Here is a 17,327-nt window from a genome sequence, read left to right as displayed (position 1 = left end):
GGGAGGTGGGTAGGGCTGTGGCCTGGCAAGTCGGGAAAAGGAGAGATAAGGGTGGCCTCCAGCCTTGGGGCAGGGAAGGGGATTTAAGATAAGGGGAGGCCAGTTGAAAGGGAAGCTAAAAAAAAAAAAAAAGGCGGGAAACAGCCTCTTTCCCCCGCCCTCCTCCCCCTCCAGGGCTAGGTTCGCCCAGTTACCTTCAACCCAGTCCCAGGATTCCGGTCCCGCCCCCCAGCCCTGGGCTCCCTTTCTGCTCCTGGGGCTCGTAGCCACCGTGCCCCTCCTCCCGCCCTCCCGCCCCGGGCCTGCTCCTTGGCCCCGCCCTGGCTCTCTCGGTGCCCTTTAGTCCAGGGTCCTGTCCGTAGCCCCTCCAACCTGCTCCACTCTCGGACCCCCGGGCCCTCCTCCAGCCCTGAACTAGCGGCCCGGCCTCCGCGGATCTGAGCACGCCCCGCAGCTTCCCTTGGCCCCGCCCCGGACCCCCAGGCCACGCCCTTGGCCCCGCCCCTCCTAGATTTGCCCGCTAGTCGCCGGCCCTCCCCACGCTTGGAAGATGGCGGCTTCCTTGGGAAGGTTACTTCGGGCTTCGGTGAGTGGCCGGGGCGGCGTGGGGCCAGGAGACGCTCTCTCCTGCTAAATGTCCAGCCCCGGGGCCTGGCTGCGGAACAGGGCTGAGCGGGTGCTGCGGGCCCCGTGCCCCTAGATAGAGATCCCCTGCCTGCATGCCAGGATCAGAGAGCGGCCCTCTGCCAAGGCAGTGCCAGACCCCCTCCTTCCTATTCCGTCCCCTTTCCCCCGTTCTCCCCAACCCCTGTGCCATTCCTCTAGCGCCCAGAGCAATGACTGTCCTCTTTATTCCTCCAGCCCTCAAAATAGTGCCCCTCCCCCGGTGCCACTTCTTTCCTCCCCATGCGGCAGGGCAGTACTTGTGCTCTTACCCCAATATTGGATTACCTCTGTTCTCCTAGTCCAGTTGACGACCTCTTACCTACCTTGCCCCTCCCCCTTCCATTTCTCTCATGATACAACGTACAGCTGCTGCTCTCTCTATTTTCTCTCCTTTTTTGTTGCTAGTGGTCCTTTTGCAAGGGACTACCCAGATAGGTCTACGTGACCTTTTCTTTTCTGTTGGTAGGGTTCAGTTCCACAGGCACTGTGCACCTGGCACTGTGCTAGATTCCTGGGACACAATATGACAATTTCTGCCCTCAAGGGAATTTTGGAAGGGTTTTATTTTCCTAATTAAAACTATTGTTTGTATAGAAATAGGCCTTTGTTCAGAATATAAAGCCTAGAAGTCTGCCTAAATAAATAAAATACTCTGACCTAGAGTGCTGGATTAGCTGGTACTGCCCTATTGGTAATGCTGTACCCTTTTTGTTAGGGACATCTAGATGGCACAGTGGCTAGAGCTAGGGGTCTGGAGGTAGAGAGACTTATCCTCCTGAGTTCAAATCCAGCCTGGGACACTTAATAGCTGTGTGACCCTGGGTGAGTCATTTAACCTTGTTTGCCTCAGTTTCTGCATCTGTAAAATGAGCTGGAAAAGGAAATGGCAAACCTCTCCAGTATCTTTGCCAAGAAAACTCCAAATGGGATCAGGAAGAGTGGAACATTACTGAACAACAAAAGTCCCTTTTGTAACAAGTCTCTTTCCTCTCCCTCTTGTATGGCAGAAAGATGTTAAAAGTTTGGAGAATTGAAAAATATTAAACTCTTCTTTACTAATTAGAATTGGGTCACTGGGGCTGGGGGCATTTAGACATGTTAGGTTCCCTATAATCACTTTTCTCTCTAGTTTACTCCTGGTTTCCTGATTCTAGAATTGTGTGTGCAATGAGAAAAATAATGTTTCACTTAACAGGTTGCTCGCCATGTGAACTCCTTTCCTTTGGGCATTTCTGCAGCCTTTAGACCTGTTGCTGCTAAAAACACATTCCCAGCCAATGTAATGCCTACAAGTGCTAACCATTCAAAATTTTCCTTCAGCACCAGTAAGTCCTTCTCTCTGTTATGTTCCATTGTTGAGACAAAAGTAGAAAATGACACATTTCTAAATGCCAGTTTTCTTGGGTGGATTTTACAAGTTCTTTTGTAGAGGGCAGCTGAGCCCTCTTAATATTTTTTGGTTCAAAAGTTTGTTATTTATATTGTAAATATTTGCAAACATTTATCATATTCAAGATAAAATAGAAATTCATTTTGAGATTCATATTGTAGGCCATAGGCTATGAACTTTGCTACAATCAAAATTCTAAAATATAAAGAATTTTTAAATGACTTTGAAAATATGTGTATATAAGAATAAAATATAGGTGAATCTACTTATCTTGTGCAGGAGCAGGTTACTAAGTTTAGTCTTTATATAGAAAGTTCTTTTTTTTGTTTGTTTTTATATTGAATCTTTAATTAATTAATTTATTTAACTTTTAACATTCATTTTCACAAAATTTTGGGTTCCAAATTTTCTCCCCTTTTGTCCCCTCCCCCCCCCAAACACCGAGCATTCTAATTGCCCCTATCACCAATCTGCTCTCTCTTCTATCATCCCCCTCTGCCCTTGTCTCCATCTTCTCTTTTGTCCTGTAGGGCCAGATAACTTTCTATATCCCTTTACCTGTATTTCTTGTTTCCTAGTGGCAAGAACAGTACTCAAGAGTTGTTCCTAAAACTTTGAGTTCCAACTTCTCTTCCTCCCTGCCTCCCCACCCCTTCCCTTTGGAAGGCAAGCAATTCAATATAGGCCAAATCTTTGTAGTTTTGCAAATGACTTCCATAATAGTTGTGTTGTATAAGACTAACTATATTTCCCTCCATCCTATCCTGTCCCCCATTCCTTCTATTCTCTCTTTTGATCCTGTCCCTCCCCATGAGTGTCGACCTCAAATTGCTCCCTCCTCCCCATGCCCTCCCTTCCATCATCCCCCCCCACCCTGCTTATCCCCTTGTCCCCCACTTTCCTGTATTGTAAGATAGGTTTTCATACCAAAATGAGTGTGCATTTTATTCCTTCCTTTAGTGGAATGTGATGAGAGTAAACTTCATGTTTTTCTCTCAGCTCCCCTCTTCTTCCCTCCACTAATAAGTCTTTTGCTTGCCTCTTTTATGAGAGATAATTTGCCCCATTCCATTTCTCCCTTTCCTCCCAATATATTTCTCTCTCACTGCTTGATTTCATTTTTTTAAGATATGATCCCATCCTCTTCAGTTCAGTCTGTGCACTCTGTCTCTATGTGTGTGTGTGTGTGCGCGTGTGTGCGTGTAATCCCACCCAGTACCCAGATACTGAATAGTTTCAAGAGTTACAAATATTGTCTTTCCATGTAGGAATGTAAACAGTTCAGCTTTAGTAAGTCTAGAAAGTTCTTAAAGTGAGACTTTAAATACCTCGAAAAATCTTTTGAAAGTTTTGTCTAGTAACATATATGCATGTATGTATTTATGGAAGGAAGAGTTGTCCTGAGCTGAAACTTTTGATTAACATCTGTATTAATTATTAATGAATGGTTTCCTTAAGCACAGAGAGGATAAGTGACTTTTGAGTTCACAACCAGTATGTGTCTAAAGTGGAACTTGAACTGAGATCTCGAATAGTAATTTTTTTATATATGTGTGTGTGTGTGTGTATTTTTTTTTTAAGGTTCTTCAACTTATGTGCCTGCTGTAACCCAACATGCTCCATATTTTAAGGGTACAGCTGTTGTCAAAGGAGAATTCAAAGAAATCAGCCTTGATGACTTTAAAGGCAAATATTTGGTGCTTTTCTTCTATCCTCTTGATTTGTAAGTATAATTTCCATAATGCTTTTATGTTACGCTTTGGTCAGGCAGAGAGTCCCCTCTATCCTTTTGGAGGCTTTTTATATTTTCCAGAGTGAGAAATTCCTTATGAGTTTTTATCTTGAATGTCCTTGACTACAGCTTCAGTCCGTTACTAGTTAAGAAGTAATAACACTTAGGAATAAGAATCATTCCATATAATGACTATGGTTTTAAAGTCGTTGAACTTGTATATGCCAAAGTATCATTGTAAAAGTTCCTATTTCTAGCTAGTTCTAAAACTTAAGTACTTTTCTTATTTTTGCAGAATTTATCCATGTAATGTCTTCATTACTTCAAACGATCCATCATTTCATTCACAACTCCATAACCCCTTCATAAATGCTCTTTATGAATTGCTGTGGCCAAGTAAATCACAAAATAGTGGAAAACCTAGAAGCTTCTCCAAATTTTAGGGGACAATATAATGTGTCAGATAACCAGTGTTCAAATTCTGACTTAGCGGAGGTACATATTAGATTGTCCTAATCACCTTTTTTTCCCCTTCTAGCACTTTTGTGTGTCCGACGGAAATTGTTGCTTTTAGTGACAAAGCTAACGAATTTCATGATGTGAATTGTGAAGTCGTTGCAGTTTCAGTGGATTCCCACTTTAGCCATCTGGCCTGGATAAATACACCAAGAAAGGTATAACATTGAACCATACGTAGATTTAAAAACTACCCAAATAGTCCTCCAAAGACTTGGATACAAATAAAGTTAAAGGGCCCATGAGACTACCATAAGCAATGCCACTACAGTTTTTTTTAACTTAGAGTATGTTGACAGTCTTAAGATGTTACTTATTGAATTTTAAGAAATCTCCCATATTTTATAAAATATTACATGAATATTTAGGAACCTTTTCTATTAAATCCAAAGGCCTTTAATCTGCATAGAAAAAAAAAAGAACAAGAAAGCAAGAAAAAGGTAAATTAAGGAGGAAATCTCACCTATCATCTATTTTCTTTCTCTCTTTTCAAAGGTACAAATACCCAAGGTAACTTCGGTATTGTAAGGTGTTAAAGACTTTTTTGTAAATTCAAAAAAATAATAGAACCTTACTCAGAATTTACTTAGAGCACCAAATTCCAGCTCAGCTATTAGATTTGAATTATTGCTTTTTTCTTACAATTACTAATAACTATAAGATGCTACTTCATTATTCCTTCTGTTTTATCTTTTGCATACTAAGTCTTCAATTAGAGGAGAATTTAAAGAGTGGGGAAAATGCTATATAATAATTTCAGCTATGCAACAATATTTTAATAATTTTAAATTGTTTCCTACTGACTGTTGAATAACCATAAGGGCATTATGACCTTGGTTATTTGGGATTTCTTTTCCTGTAAATTTAAATAGATGAGTTCATCATTATCTTTTTGTGGTCATGTGTTTTCCAAGGTCAGGTAGTTTTATCCTACGCCTTCTAAATCACAGTATTACCCAATAATATTTTGACAAGGAAGGTTATACATAGAGGTGAACTGGAAAGAATTTCCTTATATAAACATTAATTAATAATTGGCATCTGAGAAGGAGGGAGCACTTACTTTGTGTTTGGAATTCCCCTTAAAATTGTAAATGTATTTGTTTATAATCTATAAATTTTATATTCTAGCACTGAGTGTTGGTTAAGGCATTCAGTAATGCTGATTTTTAAAATTTTTAATTAGAGTGGTGGTTTAGGCCATATGAATATTCCGCTCCTGTCAGATTTAACCAAACAAATTTCCCGGGACTATGGTGTTCTGCTTGAAGGACCTGGCGTTGCATTAAGGTAATCATCTGTTACTTGTTAACCTTAATTTGCCCATATGACTTGTTACCACAATAAGTCTTCTGGTATAAAATTTGGCAAAACAATTTAAAATATTTATTATTATTATTATTGCCAATAATCACAATAGTTAGCTTTCATATAATGCTTTAAGATTCATGAAGCACTTTACAAATTTTATCTCATTTTATCCTTGCAATAACCCTGGGACATAGGTGCTTATCTTTCAAAAACTTTTTTTCAATAGCGCCAAATGCGAGGGAGAATAAAAAGATTAGTTTGCTTGCTTACTAGGAAAAAATAAGAACCATTAGCTATAGTAAGAGATCGAATGGGATGAATGCTATAAATGAGTGCTATCAAGATTCAGAGATCTCCCTGTTTAACCAGATGTCACTTGTATTGAGAAAAAATTCCTAAAGGAGGTAGTCTTTATGGTGGGTCTTGAACCCATGAAATTATTTGGGACTTGTAACAATATTTGTGAAAGTACTAGGAAAACTACTAGATAAGTGCAAGGTGGTGGTATTGTTACAGCTCCATAATAATAGCTCATCTTATATACTGCTTTGTAGTTTGCAATAAAAATAACAGTTATTTATAAAGCACTTCAAGGTTTATAAAGTACTTTACAAACATTTTCTTATTTAATCCTCACAACAACCCTGGAAGGGAGGTGCTGTTACTTTCCCCATTTTAACAGTTGAGGAAACAAGCTGAGAGAGGTTAAGTGATTTACCCAGGTTACACAGCTAGTAAATGTCTGCGAGAGAACTGGAACTCAGGTCTTCCTGACTCCAAATCAAGGGTTCTGTTCACAGGCACCACGGCCTCTCATGAGGAAAATGCTCTCTTCATAACAATCTCATGAGATAGGTAGTGCCAATATTATTTTCATTTTATAGATAAGGAAACTGAGGGTCCAGTACAAGAGAATGTTCTTGAGGGGAGAGACTTTTTCATTTTGTTTGTATTCTCCCTCAATATGCATTGGTAGGCAATTAATACATTTGGATTGAATTGAATACATGTTAAATGACATGTCCAAGGTCACAGAATAATAATAATAGCTAGAGCCGAGATTCCAGTCCAAGAGTATGGATAACTCCAGTGCTCTTTCCATTCTACTATGCTTCCTTCTGTTCTGTGAATTCCCTTAGTTCTCCTCTCTCCGTTCCAGTGACTGACCTGTTCATTAAATAAAGGTATTCCCCCAAGGTTGTTCTTGGTCTTCTCCCCTTTTGCCATATTCTTTCCTTTTGTAATTTCATCCACTTCCCTGGTTTCTCTGTTGTCTTTGTAGTTGACTCCCAACCTCTTCTGTAGCCATCCATTCTCATTTCCTGCTAGAAGCATGTCCTGCATATATATTGTGTTTGTCCTTTGTTGCCGAAGAAGACCATGCCATCAGAGAAATAATGACATGACTTGCACTTGACTTTGTTTTGAGTGAGGCAGGGCTGTGCAGGTCACCAGCCTCACTTCTCTTCCAGAGTCATCTGAATCCGGTGACCAGATATTCATCAGGATGACTGAAGATGACCCAGGATGAGGCAGTTGGGGTTAAGTGACTTGCCAAAAGTCACACAGCTAGTGAGTGTCAAGTGTCTGAGGTGACATTTGTACTCAAGTCCTTCTGGTTCCAGGACTGGAGCTCTATCCACTGCGTCACCTAGCTGCCCCTGCATATATATTAGCCACGAAACAAATACTTATTAATAGACTGAGAACTGCAGGCATCAAAAGTACAGGGAAAATTCATTTCTGAGAGACCAGTTCTTCTCTGCCCAAATACTAATAGGTAATTCTTTCAATGCAGAGGTCTCTTCTTAATTGACCCTAATGGAGTTATCAAACACATGAGTATCAATGATCTCCCTGTGGGCCGAAGTGTGGAAGAAACTCTTCGTTTGGTGAAGGCGTTCCAGTTTGTGGAAGTACATGGAGAGGTCTGTCCGGCAAATTGGACACCAAATTCGCCTACGGTATGTCCAGTTTTAAAATTCATTTTGGCATTCAGAAATATGATTGGAATTCATTGATCTCTTTGCTGCCAGGAGCCCTGGCCTGAAAAGTCTGTAAGGTCAAGAAAAGTGAGGCTATAGAATAAATACTCAGAGTGGAAATTAAGATTGTATATAAGTTACTGAATTTAGTCATAGATTATGTTGTGGAATCCAGGATTTCCTACTATGGTCTTGAAAAATATTGATGTAATTTTCATTATGTTAAGCTGTATTTTCTCTTTTATTTTTATATTTTATATCATTTTTATGTAATAAAAATATTTTTATGAAACAAAATTTATTTTTAAGGGGTTTTTAAAATTTTTTTTAACTAAGTTTAAAAAATTAATCTGCCCTTCCCACTTATCTCCCCGACCCCAACTCCCATTAAGCATATTTTCAAAAATCCCTCAATACATATCTACATAGTCTGGCAAAATAAAGTCCCACATTAGTTATGTGCAAAAATGTGTGTCCCTCTCTGCATTTTAAGTGTTTCATCTTGGACTCACGGTTTATCGTTGCATTAGACAAAGTAAGTTTTTGAAGGGCTTTTTTTCCCCAATAATATTATATCATTGTATAAATTGTTCTATCAGGGGTGGGGAACCCATGGCCTCAAAGCCATACATGGCCTTCTAGGTCCTCGGGTGCCACCCTTTGACTGAGGCCAAGTTTTATAGTACAAATCCTTTTATTAAGGTATTTGTTCTATGAAATTGGATTCAGCCCTTCCAACAGTTTGCTTTTTTGTAGATCTGCCAGGTAGGAGGCATTTCTTTTATTTTTCTTGCTTTTTGAGTCACTTTTTAAAGGTTTGATATTTTTTTTCTTGCTTTTTGAATCACTTTTTAAAGGTTTGAAATTAGAAATCGAATCTTTGATGACATGTCATCAATAAGTTCTAATTGTACAACAAAAACTTGTGTATTTTCAGATCAAGCCATCTCCGAATGCTTCCAAAGAATACTTTGAGAAAGTGAATAAATAAACAATACGAAGTATTGAAGACCCGTGTGGCTTTTTAAATTATGAAGAAACCGCAAATTGGAATCTACAATAATATGTAAAAAATTACTGCATATAGAAGAGTAGAATATATGGCAGTTATGCCTGTTTCTGTAAATTTCACCCCCAAATGCTCAGTTTTCATCAAATTGCCCCCGCAAAAAAACTATGTACCCTTGATAGTTGTTGCTAGTTCAGAGTATCATTTAGTACCAAATCCTTGCTTTTCCCATAGGTCTCCTTTACACGTTGCACTTAACATATATTCGATGTCTTCATCGGAACCAGAGGTTCCCTTCCTGAATTTATAGGCTAAAGAAATCGCTTGTTGTCTTTCTATGCGTAAGAAACAGGTGTAGCAAACATTTAATCAGAATGCTCTGAGGGGCTTGAGTTATAGGTAAACAGGTGTAACTGCTTTGCCTTAACTGATTATCCATTTGCAGATTTTTATTATTATTAAACCAGAGTCATTTGTCTCCATAAAGTGAATGTCCCGTAACTAAAGATAGTAACTTCAGAGGTCTAATTTGGATCATGGCACATTTGAGTATAAGACAAGTATGAAGTATATTTACTTTTTTAAAAAAATCCAACACTTAACAGTAGTAAATTAAAGTGGTTAATCATGGGCAGACCAGAGATTTTTAATTCAGGGGTTCATTTACCATTATTTGAAGTCTGAGTGAACTTGATGCCTTGATACATTTGAAATACTATTTAATTTGGTTGTAAAAGATACCTGTTGAACCCCAGAGTTATGTATAATGCAGCTTTGGAAATTACTGCACATTTATTTTTTGTAGCTGGTGAATGGCTAAGTGTACATGCTTTAATCAAGAATAAAGAAGTTTTAAAGTATCTTATTGTATCTTTTTACCGCCTGGGAGAGGAAGAAGTGGGAGGGGGCCGTGCAGGAGCCAGGGTCCGGGTGGATGAGCCCCCAACAGCTTCCAGAGCCCGAAGAAGAGGAGGCACTCCCTTTTAGGAAGGTCCTGCCCCGCTCCCTTAGAATGGACCATCCTGGCAGCGGGGAGCGGACGGAGCCCAGCGTCCCTCCTTCTCAGACCGGGAGCCGAGTCTAAGCAGAGGCTGCACAAGCGCTGCTGCGTATTCTAGGGGCACGGAGAAGGGGAAGCCAGGGGCTCCCCCAGCCCGGTGACCGGGCACATCTGAGTAGAAGAGCCATGACCAGGCGTGGAAGGGTACGGGCTGTAGGACGAAGAGCACGCGGGTGTTATCGGGGTTCAGCATCTGCCCCGAGGCAGAGAGGTGGCGAGTGGCTCCTTCCAAAAGGAGCGGCGCCCCGAAGCCCTGGGCAGCGATGCGGGCCACACCTCCTCCTCCGAGGGAAGGGAAGGGGCCGGGCTTCGTGGGCAGCCCGACCTCCCCGACGCACACCGCCGTGGCTTCCGGCGCCTGCTGCCTGCGATCCAGCTAGCTAGCAGTCCGGGGATCGCACATGGAGCCGAATCTGCACTTCTGGGTCCGAGAAAGCCAAGTACGGAGCAGATTCCGAGCCGGGACAGGGTGGGACTGGCGGTGGGACAGTGGTGCATGCAGAGGGACTGGCACCCCAGCACCCGGGCAGCTGGCATTAGACATGGGACCCACAGGGGGCCAGCCTCAAGGGCACCGCCGCAGCCTCCCTTGCTCACCGTGACCCGACACTAGCACAAGTCTGCGGCTTGTGGGGGGTAGGGAGGGACTGCCTAACTCCCTAAGTGTGCAAGACAGGCTAAGGCCTTGGCCAGCCCATTTGGACAGAGGGACAGTAAATGTTTTGGAAGCCCCTCTCCCAGGCCCGGTTCAGTGCAAAGAGTACTCAATTTGAAGCAGAAGATCCTGGGTTTGATCCCTGGCTTTGTCATTCATCAGATAGTTTAATCAAATATATATCAATTTAAGGCAACTTAGAGCCTTCTCTCTGGACCTCAGTTACCTCATCTGTAAAATGAGAAGATTGGACCAGGGGGCTTTAAACCTCACAATGTCCAGTTCTGAATCTGTCATTTGTGACAGATTGCGCCTGTCCTGGACTCAGCTGGGTACAAGATCACCCTTCTCTAGCAAATCCTTCATCTTAAGGTGTTGGGGGATTTCCTCTTTTTCCACTCCCTTAGGGTTTACTCCCAGATGCCACCTTCTGTGAAGTAAATTTAGCATTAGCTTTGAGATTAAGGAGGTAGGAGAAAATTTCTCCTTTTCTTCCAGACTTCCACTGGGATCCTTGAGACTCTCTCAGACCTCCAGGCATTTCAGTGTAGACATTTGACAGTAATCAAGAAATATCTCCAACTGCTCATTTGGTAATGCCATCTGGTCAGCAAGGTGATACAGTGGACAGAGCTCTGGGCTTGGAGTCAGGACCACTTGAGTTCAAATCCAGCCTCAGACACTCATTAGCTTTATGACTAAGGGACAAATTACTTAACCCATTTGCCTCAGTTTTTTTCATCTGTAAAATAGGATTATGATAGCAACTACCTCCCAGAGTTGTTGTGAGGATCAGATGAGCTACTATTTGTAAAGTGCTTGGCCTGTAATAGGCATATAAATGTTGGGTATTACTATTAACTTTTTTCTTATCTTTTTGTTTTGTTTGTTTTTAGTCTTTTGTCCAAAGATTTCTTCACTGGCTTGACATACTCGACCCAACAAATGTACTGCTCTCTCATGTAAGTATTATCTTAACTCAAAATTATACCTTTATATTAGGACTTGATAATTATTTTTTATCTTCAGGCCCAGCTGAAACCACAGGATGCATTTGTTTCTAATTTTAAAAATACTTTTATTGTACTTTTATTTCTTTTAGCATTAGCTTGCCAGACTAAGAGGCTATTTAGATTTTTGGACAAAAAACCCAGAAGTAACAACTGAAAACCTTTTCTATTTTATCCATTGGGGAAGAGGAAGAAGGAAATTGAATGCATGTATACACCAAATCAGGTGCCATAGAGACTAGATACGATTTAGTAAGAGTAGCTGTTGAGACACCCAGACGATTGAAAGAGGCAAATTCTAAGAAAGGAGCCAGTGGTTAAATCCATAGCTTCAAATGTCTATATGCAGTCGCCGAAAGTTTAGACAACAAGAAAGATGAGCTAGAGGTCCTAATGCAAATTGGCAAATTGACTTCATGTATCACCAAGATTTGATAGGATGAAACTCATGCTTGGAACATTTCTAAAGGGATATACCTTATTGAAAAAACAAAACCTCCACCTTAGGGAGGGAGGGGAGAGAGAGAGGGAGAAAATCTAAGACTTATGGAAGTGATTGTAGAAAAATGAAAACAAATAAATTAATAATAATAAAAAATAAAAATAAGTTTTTTTAAAAACCCAAACAATGTAGGTAAAAAGGGGATGGCCTGGGTATATTAATAAGGCATATTGATTTCTTTTGTTTTTACATCTTTTTATTTTCCAAATATATCCTCCCTCAATGCCCAGCAAGACATCTCTTATAACAAAGAAAAAAAAGCCACTTCAGCAAAACTAAATAACATATCAACTGAGTCTGAAAGAATATGAAATGTGGCTGATCTATAGACCTTCATCTCTGAAGAAGAAAGGGCAGTGAATTTTCTCTTCTGTAGAAACAATAGTGGCCATAAGTATATTCAGTTTGGGGTTTTTGTTCTTTCTGTGTAAATTGTTACAGTTGTGTGTTTTCCTGGTTCTGCTTGCTTCATTCTGCATCAGTTCATAGAAGTATTCCCATGCTTCTTTGATGTTTTCATGTTTATTTTTCCATGTAACAAATTAATATTCCAGTCTACATATAATAATTTGTTTAGCCATTTCGCAGATCAATTGATCTACTTTATTCCCAGTTATGTACTGCCAAAAAATGTACTGCTATTAATATTTTGTTGTACACGATACCTTTCTACCAGAAAGATGTATGTGCATATCAGTGGTACCACTGGATCCACAAGCATTTATTAATTGCCTGGTATGTGCCAGCCACAGTATTAGGCATTGAGAAATACCTTCTCTCCAAGAAATGGAAATAGTCCCTTTCCTCAAGGAGTTTTACAACCAGGCTTAGAGATCGGGGGGCAGGAGGGAGCAGGAATGCACATGTGACATGGAGAAAAAAATGTGCACAAATAAATGACCACAAGATATATACAAAGTAAATTCAAAAGAATTGATGGAGAAAAGGTAACAACTGGGGAGAACAAGAAAGGTTTTGTGTAGGAGGTAACATGAGCTAAGGCTTAAAGGGGATCCTGTGAGATCATCATGAGAATGGAGATCATTATAGGCATAGGAAGATCAGCCTGTGAAGGAGATGGAATGTTGTCCATGGGCAACACCAAGCAGACTAGTTTGGCCAGAGCATAGTATGTTTAAGGAGTTATAATGTAAGAGCACACTGTATATGAGGAGTTATAATGTAAAAGAGGTCTGGGCTTCAGATAGACAATGCTTTCCTTTCATCCCAGAGGAAATAGGAAGCCATCGAAACTTTGTGAACAAGAGAGTGGCATGGTCCAACCCATACATTACTAATATCAGTTTGGCAACTATGCAACACTGCTAATAAGTTTGTATCCCAAAGAGACCAAATAAAAAGGAAAAGAAATTATTTATACAAAAAGTATTTATGGTGGCTGTTTTTGTGTTGGCATAGAAGTAGAAGTTGAGGGGATGCCCATCAATTGGGGAATGGCTGAGCAAGTTGTGGCATAGGATTGTAATGGAAAACTATTAGTGTGCTGTAGGAAATAATGATCAGGATGGCTCCAGAAAAACCTTGGAAGTCTTCTGTGAACTGGTGCACAGTGAAGTAAGCAGAAGCAGGAAAATATCGTACACAGTAACAGCAACATTGCAAGGATGTTCATCTTTGAAAGACTTAGCTCCTCGAATCAAGACAAAGATCCAAAATAATTCCACGGGACCCATCATGAAAAATGTAATCTACCTCCAGAGAGAGAATTTATGAACTCTGACCGCAGACTGAAGCATACTTTTTTCAGTTCATTTTTCTTGGGGGTTTTGTGTGAATGTTTTCTTTTACAACATGGCTAATATGAAAATATGTTTTGCATGACTTCACATGTATGATTGATATATTGCTTGCCTTCTCAAAGGGTAGGGAAGGAGTGGGGAGGAGGGAGAGAATTTGAACTCAAAATTTTTAGAAATGAATGTTGAAAAATTTTTACACATAATTGGGAAATATTTAACAAAATAAAATATATTACAAAATGGGAAATATTTGATGAAATAAAAATTTATTTAAAAATTAAAATGGCAGCTGTGTGGATGATGGATTGGTGAGGAAAGGACAATTAAAGTATATTGCAGTAGTCTGGGTGAGAGTTGCTGAGGGTCTGTATTCGGATGCTGATCATGTGACTGGAGAGAAGGGGCTGGATTCAAGTGATAATATTGGGAATGGAACCAGTATATTGGGAGTAAGGAAGAATTGAAGAGAATTCTGAGTTTGAGAAGCTAGGTAAAAACAAATGGGATTGCCCTCCATAGAAATAAGAAAGTTAGGAAAGGGAGTGGATCTGGGGGGTAAGATAATAAAGTTGTGTTTGGGACATATTAAATCTGAGCTACCCTGGGACAGCTAGGTGATCCCTAACCACCCTTCCAGTTTTAACTATCTGTGAGCCTATGATGTTTGAAATTTATGGAATATAATGGACATAATTGTTTGATATTGTTATTTCTTAAATTAGGAAAAAATAAAGGCTGCAAGAGAACTGTTAAGGAGTGAACAGATACCTAAAGATCACACAGAAGACCAAAAGGTGTGTAGCCTATATGTAAAAAACTTGGAAATCACTGGGTCAAGGCAACCATGGGCATCTCTCCTGAAGCCTATATCTGGTTGAGGTTTGTTCTATAGACAGGGACGAAGGCGTTATTTTTTTAATGTCTTCTTTATTATGCAAGGTAGTAAGGGAGAGAAGCCACTAGCATTTGGGGAGGAAGGAACGAGGAAAGGCTTCATGTGTAAGGTGATACTTGAGTTGCATCTTAAAGGAGGTGAGAGATTCAGTGAGGTGGAGGTGAGGAGGGCGTATATTCCAAGCATGGGGAATGGCCAGTGCAAATGCGTACAGGTGGGAGATTAAGTGCCATGTGTAAGAAATAGAAAGCCAGTGCATGAAGGGGAATGGTATATGATAAGGCTGGAAATATAGGCCAGGTTGTAAAGGGCTTTAAAATTCAAGCAGAGGAATTTATATTTCATCCTAGATGCAATAGATAGCCAGTGTAGTTTACTGAGTAATGACATGGTCAGACTTGTATTTGAAGAAAGCCACTTTGGCAGCAGTGGAGAGGATGGATTAGAGAAATGTGAGGTGAAATTTGAGGGAGGGAGACCAATAAAGAGGCCACTGTAATCATAGGTTCCAAAGGTAGGCAATATTGCCTCCTGACAAGTACTGGAATAATCGGGGGTAGGGGGCACAGAGCAGGGAGGTAGTAGCCTCTGGTGCTATTTGGGGACATTGAATAAAAATAAGGGGGTGTAGCATAAGGAAAGAAGAAAATTTTGAAAAACCATTCCTACATGTTTCATCTATTGTATAACAGAGTTAAAGTTGTAGTAATCACATTATTTTCCAAATAAACACACAAAATGCAAGTTATAACCAATCAGTGCTCAAGTCCACCAACAGGTCTTAATAAGCAAGTATTGGTAGGCAAGAATGTAGCACATTATTGGGAGGTCCATCATGCATCAGCAGAAATATGTGCATGTAATGACTTGTTTACAATACAATATTATACAGTTACATGACACAATATTGTGTCATCAAAATTTCAATGCAAGAAAAACCCCACAAATTTACAATAAATTATTAAACTTAAGATGCATCATTTAAAATATATATATTTTATATTTTTTTGAAATGTGGTAAATTTTTTTAAGCCGTTAAAGAAAGTAGATTTCCAGAGGGGTGCTGAGTAATTTTTTTTTTAAGTAATTCTTTTGTTTTTGAAAAGGGGGTAGTAGGCCAGATAAATCTGGGAACCTCTGGTCTAGGTGCAAAGTAATGAGGTCTCTAGGACTCTAGTGAACTATTGTGGTAACCATGTGAGTTGACAAGAAGAGATGAATGTGAGAGATATGATCTGTAGGCTTCCTATCGGCTAAAAATCTTTTATGTAGCCTGGTTAATGCCAAAAGTATTTCTTCTGTTTGTTTGAGAAATTCAAAGCACGCTGTTTAGATACCTATCATTATACTGTATACTCTCATATACAGTATACAAGAAGTATTACCTTCTAGTAATTGACTTTGCAGTTCCCCCCTTACCAACTGAATTGGAACTGGCCTGAAGAATTATTAGCTGTAGCTTTTCCCTTTGTCCTTGGAAAGAATGATTTATTACATTCCTATCCTGCTGCTTTACTCAAGCTATGCATTTTGCCTTTCATTTTGAATCCTTTGAATGCAACAGAAAACAAATATTCCTTTCTTATCTCTGAGGAGGGCAAAAAGGCAGCCAGTTGTTGAGACTGTAGCAAAAATGCCAAGAAAGAAGGCTGGGAAGGAACTACAAGCCTGTCTTTAAAAAGATAAGACTAATTTTCTTTTCTCATTGACTTAGATACAAAAAGCCTGGATACAGAGCCTGGTAAGTTTCAGAAAAGCTTTTTTGGCATAATCTTTGTGATCGTTATAACTTCTTTCAGAGAAAAAGAGTTTAATTGTTTGTTCTCTTACAGGCAACAGTGCATCCTGATACTGGGAGTGTGATTCCGAGGCTATTTAGGCCTGCAGGTGAGCTGGTTAGAGTTCCTCAGCAGGTGTCAAAAGTCTTGTTGCCAGCACTGAATCGTATGTAAAATTTAAAACAAAAACTTGGCCCACCTAATTTTCATTTCATTCTTATGAAGGATTTATGAGGAAGGGACTAGTAAACATGCATATACTTGGGGGGATCTAGGGATATTTGGCACTCTGTGTGTGTGCGTGTGTGTGTGTGTGTGTGTACACACTAAAATGTTCAATGAGAATCTGCATTTGGTTTTGATACATTAATGTAATTAAGACTCAATAAGAAATGATGTAATAATGACATAGATACATTATGTAATATATTACTATAATATCATATATTAATAACACCAAATACTCTTACTGAATATTTTTGTATATCTTTATAACTTTTTGGGAATAATCTGCACCGATCTTAGGCCTTTGTCTAAAACATTTTATTAATAAGAGTCTCATCTCATTCATCCCAGAATTGCCTTCTCAAAACCAACAATTTAACATTGCAATGAACTTTTCTTTTAAGTCTGGACCATAATTTAAGTTAAACCTTTAGACTTAGGCAGCTTAAGATACATTCTGGCACCTTTACAAAAATATAAAATTAAACTTTTACTGAGTTTGGTTATTCTAGGATATTTATACATAAGTAAATAATCAAGGGATTTTTTTTTTCATATTTTTTCTGTCACTAGATGACAAAAGATTTATTATTCCTCTATATCAGTTTCTCTAAGAATATCCTAAAAAGCAATATTTTTCAATAAAATTCTGTTAAATTATAATATTTTCATTAAAAGCATTAAGAGCATCAGCTTGTTTGTTGTGATTAACTTACTTGTTCTCATAAACAATAATAGCAATAATGATAGTAATTATATGAGCATACATTCTAATACTTTTATCCAGTTTAGAAAAAAATAATTTTTTAACCCACATGTGTAATAGTCCACAG

General features: G+C 39.3%; 2 protein-coding genes across 3 annotated transcripts in view; both read left to right on the top strand.

Moving 5' to 3' along the window:
* Positions 1 to 210: 210 nt before the first annotated feature.
* Positions 211 to 9,469, top strand: PRDX3 (peroxiredoxin 3). The gene is made up of 7 exons (XM_072623952.1): positions 211 to 586; positions 1,862 to 1,991; positions 3,638 to 3,779; positions 4,327 to 4,462; positions 5,491 to 5,594; positions 7,414 to 7,579; positions 8,538 to 9,469. The coding sequence occupies exons 1-7, from the start codon at positions 551 to 553 to the stop codon at positions 8,589 to 8,591; spliced, it is 768 nt and encodes a 255-aa protein (XP_072480053.1). The 5' UTR covers positions 211 to 550; the 3' UTR covers positions 8,592 to 9,469.
* Positions 9,470 to 9,931: 462 nt separating this feature from the next.
* Positions 9,932 to 17,327, top strand: part of SFXN4 (sideroflexin 4) — a 28,414-nt gene continuing 21,018 nt past the window's right edge. For both annotated transcript variants that reach the window (XM_072623943.1, XM_072623947.1), the window contains exons 1-5: positions 9,932 to 10,109; positions 11,221 to 11,286; positions 14,319 to 14,390; positions 16,206 to 16,232; positions 16,324 to 16,378. In XM_072623943.1, the coding sequence (XP_072480044.1) occupies positions 10,071 to 10,109; positions 11,221 to 11,286; positions 14,319 to 14,390; positions 16,206 to 16,232; positions 16,324 to 16,378 (259 nt within the window). In that variant the 5' untranslated portion in view covers positions 9,932 to 10,070. The remainder of the gene's footprint in view (positions 10,110 to 11,220; positions 11,287 to 14,318; positions 14,391 to 16,205; positions 16,233 to 16,323; positions 16,379 to 17,327) is intronic.

The sequence above is a fragment of the Notamacropus eugenii genome, chromosome 1 (assembly GCF_028372415.1).
Source record: "Notamacropus eugenii isolate mMacEug1 chromosome 1, mMacEug1.pri_v2, whole genome shotgun sequence".
NCBI lineage: Eukaryota > Metazoa > Chordata > Mammalia > Diprotodontia > Macropodidae > Notamacropus > Notamacropus eugenii.
The sequence above is the reverse complement of the archived record's forward strand: the minus strand, read 5'-3'. Positions and strand labels throughout refer to the sequence as shown.

Bases quoted from the DNA above. Each gene is read 5' to 3' on its own strand.
- PRDX3 (XM_072623952.1), top strand. From the start codon at position 551: ATGGCGGCTTCCTTGGGAAGGTTACTTCGGGCTTCG. The intron at 1,992-3,637 runs GTAAGTCCTTCT...TTTTTTTTTAAG, and splicing joins AAAATTTTCCTTCAGCACCA to GTTCTTCAACTTATGTGCCT. The intron at 5,595-7,413 runs GTAATCATCTGT...CTTTCAATGCAG, and splicing joins GGACCTGGCGTTGCATTAAG to AGGTCTCTTCTTAATTGACC.